Source organism: Mus caroli, chromosome 11, assembly GCF_900094665.2.
Source record: "Mus caroli chromosome 11, CAROLI_EIJ_v1.1, whole genome shotgun sequence".
NCBI classification, from domain to species: Eukaryota; Metazoa; Chordata; class Mammalia; order Rodentia; family Muridae; genus Mus; species Mus caroli.
In genome coordinates, this window is record NC_034580.1 from 96,479,652 (window position 1) to 96,486,363 (window position 6,712).

Below are 6,712 nucleotides of genomic sequence, written 5' to 3' on the forward strand. Positions count from 1 at the left end.
AAAAAAAAAAAATACATGGCTGACACTGCAACATATCCTAACACAGATGCCCTATACAAATGCCTATTTTCTCTCTAAATACCTCCAAGATAAATGCTTAAGCAATTCTACCTTAGATCAACTTAACTTTTTAGCAATTACAAAGACATTCAAAAACTTCAGCCAGCCTCAGATACTAGATTGATTGAGTAGCAGTTTTTAAAAACCTCCTTAGGCTGGCAGGAAGGCTCAGGGGGTAAAAACTTGCCACCAAGTCTGATTTTGATCCCTGGGACCCACATGGTGGAAAGAAACAACTGACTCCCCAAAGCTGTCCTCTGACTTCCACCTGTGAGCCACAGACTGTACATATACAAATGTCTTTACACACAGCCACAGCTACCGCACAGGAAAGATCTTTTTAATTTTCTAATGTGTAAAGGTGTTTTTTTTTATCTGCATGTGTACTTGTGCGTTACTTGTGTGCCTGGTGCTCTCAGAGGCCAGGAGAGTTCTGATCCCTTGTAGCTGGAGTTATGGGCAGTTGCAGGCTGTCATCTGCGTGCTGGGATCAGAACCTGTGTCCTCTGGAAAAGCAGCCAGTGTTTTTAACCACTGAACCATCTCTATGGGGTAAGACTCTTCATCAGCTGTATCATTTTTGGGGAAAATTTTTTTCCCCAAAGGGAGGAAGGGAGGGAAAAATTACCTCAGGCACTGCAATGGACACTACTGTGAATGTTTGTAACCCAGGAAACACTGACTAGATTTTTATACAACTTGACTTTTACATCAAGTGTTTGGCTAGAACACTGTATGGGTTAGGCTTTTTTTTGTTTTTGTTTTTGTCAACTTGATACAAGCTAAAGTCATCTAGGAAGCGGGAACCTGAACTGAGAAAATGCCTTCCTAAGACTTTCCTGTAGGCAAGGTTGTGCGTGGTGCCACTGCTGGTGGTCTTGGGTTGTATTAAAAAGCAGGCTGAGCAAGCCAGTAAGCAGCACTCAGTGCACGGCTCTGCCCAAACTTCTGCCTCCACTTCCCTCAGCAGCAGAGTGTGACCTGGGAGACGCTGAGTGAAATGACCTCGCTCCTTCCCAGTTGCTTTTGGTCAGGCACTTATGACATCAACAGGAAATAAACTGGGGCAAACATTTTTTAATCAAGTTGAACTTCTCCAATTATATTAATAATGATTGAGATCAAGAGAGATATAGTGGTTTAAATGAGGCACACACGCACTCCAGAGTTTTCTGTCCTGCTGGGTTTTTGCACTCCTTGGTATATTTTTTATTCTGGTTAAGTAGCTAGACAGACATTAGCAAGTTAGAAGTCATTGAAGATGGACCCTCTCCCTCATGATCAGCTTTGCCTCTCCTTAATTTAAAATACCATACAAAAAGGTGAAGGTAGCAGGGCTTAAATGAAACCCATTACAGGGAAACTACTTCTCGCAGGTCAAAACCGGATTTGAGTTGTATCTCAGGACATATGCCATTATAAGGTGCCCGCTGACACTGCTGTACCTTCTCTTAGGAGTTAATCCGAGAAGGACTGCCAAGAGACCACACCTCAAGAAAGTGGACTCACTCTTTAAAAAAAAAAAAAAAAAAAGGGGGCTGGTGAGATGGCTCAGGGGGTAAGGACACTGACTGTTCTTCCAAAGGTCCAGAGTTCAAATCCCAGCAACCACATGGTGGCTCACAACCACCCATAATGAGATCTGACACCCTCTTCTGGTGTGTCTGGTCAGCTACAGTAAATTTATGTATAATAATAAATAAATCTTTAAAAAAAAAAAAAAGAAAGAAAGAAAGCGGACTCACTGGCCATGCTAAAAGTGGAGAATAATTACCCTTTAAATAGTATTTACACCCACAGAGGCCCCTTGTCCAGTGCACTTGTGGGTCTTTACTGCTAAGACTCTGTGTTGTTCTGAGTTCTGACTTAAAAATTGTAACTTTTCCTTTTCTTCTTTTGTAAAATCTCTTCTTTGGATACTGGTCAAGTATGCTCGCCATGTCACTCTGGACACTGTCATTCTTTTACAAAGACCCTCCTGCAATGCCATGTGGCTGCTTGCCACCAGCCACCCACAAACTTGCTGGCTGTTTTTGGGCCCTAGCTCAAAAGGCATGGCTTTCTCTATCTTGCTCTTCCACACCCTCCTCCTCTGGCAGCTTCAGAGGTTTGTTGTTGTTGCTTTGGACTTTTTGAGACGGGGTTTCTGTAACACAGCCCTGGCCATATTTGAACAACGTAGAACAGGTCTGCCTCTGCCTCCTGAGAGCGAGGACTAACAGTGTGCACTAGCACACCCCGACTGCTTCAGAGATCTCTATTTCTTACCCTGCCCACTACTCTGTTTCCTGCCTAACGTATGATTTCTCTAATTTAAAGCTTCTTCTGACTCCACTCTGTTTTTAAATCTTTCATCTATGAAGCCATAAAACCAACAAAGAGGAACCCCAATTCTCAGGTAACATTTGTAGCAAAACATCCAGTTTTGCTAAAATTACAGCTAAGGACAAAATGCTCGATTTCCTGAGAGTAAAGAAATGTTCAGGAGACTTTGATTTGAGAGAAAAACCTAGTGGGGGGAGGAATACTTCCCTTCTCCTCAGGGTTGCTAGGACTGCAGTGTGCCGCATGCCAGGAAGTCGGGACCCCCCCCCCACACACACACACACACACACACGCTGCTCTCATGCTCACTGTCCTCTACAAAACATTGCTCTAGACTGCGGCACCTCCTTTCTTTTAGTCAATCAAACTTACGAGCTGCTTGTTGATCTGGACACATCCTCCACCCTACAGAATTTGCAGGATCTTGGCCAGTCTTAGAGTAGAAATTCTTTCCTCCTCCCCCTTCCGCGGACCTCTTGTCCCCAATGGCATGTCACAAGGCCTAGTTCATGTTGTACTCTCTCTGACCTTCATGAAAATAAAGTAAAAGAGCCCAATAGCCGCATGTTTACTCCACACCACCAACAAGGTCACTTTATTTTTCTAAAAAATATTTAAAAATTAAATCAATTCTAACCTACAAATAAAATTTCAATTTAACACTCATATATGTAAGTGAAAGTCATATGACTTGTGAAAAACATTTATAAATACTGGGGTGCCTGCGAGGTACTGTATGCTGGATGCTTTCCAACCAGCTAGAGACAGGGAGAGCGCTAGCCACTGGAAAGCTACCTTTACCCAGTAGCTGTCTATCTTCCTTTTCCTCCTCCTTCTCCTCCTCCTCCTCTTCCTCTTCTCTTTGAATCCCAAGGTTCTTTTTATCCCAGGGTCAACCTTTTTCTTTTCAGGTTCAGTAGAGATGCACTGAGATGGATTTTGCTACAAAGTTCAAGGCCAGCCGGACTATACAGTGAGTTCTAGGCTAGACTACGCTCTGCTGGGCAGCCCTGTCTCAAAAATTAAAAATTCGTTGGGTGTGGCGGCACTCGGGAGGCAGAAGCAGGCGAATTTCTGAGTTCGAGGCCAGCCTGGTCTACAAAGTGAGTTCCAGGACAGCCAGGGCTACACAGAGAAACCCTGTCTCGAAAAATCAAAAAAATAAAAAATAAAAATAAAAATTTGGGGTTGGAGAGATAGCTCAGCAGTGAACAGCACTAGATGTTCTTGCAGAGAACCCAGGTTCAAGTCCCAGCACCCACATGGCAGCTCACAACTGTAACTTCAGTTCCAGGGAATCTGACATCCTCACACAGACACATGCAGGCAAATCCTTACACAGACACATGCAGGCAAATCACATGCATAAAATAAAAAATAAATTATTAAAAAAAAACAAAAAACCTCTTATTCCCAAAGAGGAAAGGTGGAAGACAAAAATGTAAACTCCTGAACAGATGAGTCAAAATGTACTGTGAACATTCAAGGAGAAACCTCGACAGAGACAGACCCAGAGGGCCAAGTACATCACGGGGAGCTGTGGCAAAGTCTTCACAAGGCAGCAGCACTCTCTACTGCTGGAGGAGAGAAGGACACCAGGCACTGGCTGGAGCTGGCTACATCTTAGGGGAAGCAGGGCTGTGATGAACCAACCCTCCAATCCGAATCTTGACAGAACTCCCGTCAGTCAAGGCATGAGGACAGGTACCGCAGGGCTCTGGCATTTCCTTCTCCTTTCCTCACGCTTGGGAAGGAGAGCTCCAGAGTAGTGGGCCTCTCTGAAGCCATTCTGACAGCACAGCCATCCACTTGTCAGTCAGCCCGAGGCTGCTGTTCATATATCCCTGAACCCACTACCTTCCATTTTGTGGCTCTTCTATGACAACACAGATCTCCTCTCGTGAATGAGTATTTTCTAAAGAGATACCTGCTCCCCACTCCGCAGCTATCAGACTATTTGCTGAAACATAGTCTCATGGATTAGAACCCCCCAGGAACTGTAAGCCATGGGAAGGAATGCTAAGGCCTAGAGCCAGCCAGAAGAGGAACTTGTCTCTCAGAGGTCAGACTACTTTGCAGAGAGAATGATGGGTCAGCTTTGGGAAGGACCAGGCTTTCACCAAGACTGCTTAGTAATGCATGCTGTTACTGAACTTCTTCATCTGCTCCTCTTCCCAAGATGGTTCCAATGAATAAACCTCCTCTCTCTGTTCTCACAGACCTGGCTCTTTAACTGGCTACAGAGGATGGTGGCTGAGCTCAGCTGTTAGCACTGCCAGGCCCAGACTTGACCTTAACAGCTCTGGTAACATCTCTCATCTTGATGGAGACAGTGGTGTCTCTCAACAATCTACAATTAAGAAACGGCTGCTTCCAGGGCAGGCAAGATGGCTCAGTGAGTAAAGACTTGCAGCTGAGCCTGAGGACCTGAGTGAGTTTCATCACCTCACTCACAGGTGAAAGGAGAGAACTGAGTGCCACAAACTGTTTGTGCACGCGCACGCACACACACACACACGCATACACACATGCTCACACACACTCAAGCACTGATGTTTGGGAGGATACAGAATATACATATGGAAACAGAGCAGTATGGACTCTGCAGTGGCACTTTTACAAAGTTCTCTTGGGTCCTCATTTCAACAGGTGCTAACTTTCTCAGAGTAAACTGCCCAAGCAGGAAACAGCAGACTCCAGCTCCCACTATTGTCAAAAGGTAATAGATTCACAAGAGATGGTCAACACTGCTTATCTGACCACCTAGCTTCCCCACTGTCAAACACCAATAGAAAAGGTCTTAAAACTGGAAAAGTCGTATCTGCTACACACCAATTCTCTCAACTCATCCACACACACTTCTGCCCATCATGGTGTGAAACTAGAACTACAGCTTTTGTCTACTGGGGAGTACTGGGGCCACGCCAGTACAAACAATGGCCCCCTGGAAAACCCACTCTGAACCCTGTTCCTAATGATGGGACTCAGCTCTGAAGAATACCTGGACCGCCGTCTACATAACTTCCACATCACTCAACACTGGAGAATGAGGAGGAAGCATTGGTGTAAGAAGAAACAATGAGTCCTCAGCAGCACTGTGACAGGCGACGGCGCCCACACAGCAGCCCACCACTGTTCTCCAGGCTTCTAAAGTCCTAGAGCAAGACAGGAGTCCAGTACTCAAGTTTTTAAAAACTAGCTTCAACGACTAAGCCAAGCCCTGATTGGCTGGAATGTACAATAAGGCTAGGCTTCAGGCCAATCAGAACTCCTGTTGTTACCAAGTTACTAAGCACTAGAGCAACTGCCACTCACCTGGCCCAGTATTTTCCTAAAATTGCTCATTTTACTCAACGCTGGCCAATAAATGAATCTAAATTAAATTCAGGAAAAGAAACCTCCTATATTCTACCTTTGTTCTACTAATGACTATTTAACAATCTTCTACATGTTAATATCAGGATTAAAATAATCCTGATTGGGCTGGAGAGATGTCTCAGCTGTTAAAGAGCACTGACTGCTCTTCCAAAGGTCCTGAGTTCAATTCCCAGCAACCACATGGTGGCTCACAACCATCTCTATCGGTCATCCAATGCTGTCTTCTGCTGTGTCTGAAGACAGCAACAGTATAACCACATATATGAAATAAATAAATCTTTAAAAATATAATAATTTACTATATTCAGGATTCTGTATTCCTAAATTTATCCCCTTCCTTAGACAGAATTCATTTCTTCCATCTTTCTTCTGAGCCACCCTTAAAGCATACCTACGTGATGTTTTTCTCATTAATTTGACTTCAAAGTCAAAGATAAATTCCCATTCAGCTTTCAAATTTAATGAAATGCCTAGCTGTTTGCCCGAGAACTCAATAAGGTGAACAAATCCCTAATGTTAATCAGGTTGAAAGGGGCGGAGCATTCCTATCAACTCTTTGATTAAGTAAGGTTATGAAGTTCAAAAAGGCTTAAAAAGCAATAGCAAACCAATAATAACTACTGCAAAAGCTGGGACGTGGACTCAGCACTGTAGACACAGAAATAAAAGACAGAGTCCTAATCCACAAAGCAATCAGGAGAGCTAAATAACAACAGCCTAGCAGGAATGCTCTTCCAATGCCAGCACTCTGGAGGCAGAGGCAGGCAGATCTCTTGTGAGTTGGAAGCCAGCCTGGTCTATACTGTAAGTTTTAAGCTAGCCAGGACTATCTAACAAGGCCTTGATAAAGGAAAGAAAAGAAAAAAGAGAAGAGAAGAGAAGAGAAGAGAAGAACAGGACAAACAAAAGAGAAAAAAGAGGAGAGGAGAGGAGAGGAGAGGAGAGGAGA

At 44.1% G+C, this 6,712-nt stretch overlaps 1 protein-coding gene across 2 annotated transcripts in view; it reads right to left on the reverse strand.

The window, feature by feature from the left end:
* Nucleotides 1–6,712, reverse strand: part of Dnajc7 (DnaJ heat shock protein family (Hsp40) member C7) — a 38,707-nt gene that overhangs the window by 26,480 nt on the left and 5,515 nt on the right. Inside the window, exon 1 of one of the 2 annotated variants that reach the window (XM_021175513.2) lies at nucleotides 5,387–5,552. The exons of the other annotated variant lie outside the window; for it this stretch is intronic. Within the exon in view, the coding sequence (XP_021031172.1) occupies nucleotides 5,387–5,415 (29 nt within the window). The 5' untranslated portion in view covers nucleotides 5,416–5,552. Of the gene's footprint in view, nucleotides 1–5,386; nucleotides 5,553–6,712 lie in introns of those variants that run through there. 2 annotated transcript variants of the gene reach the window in all.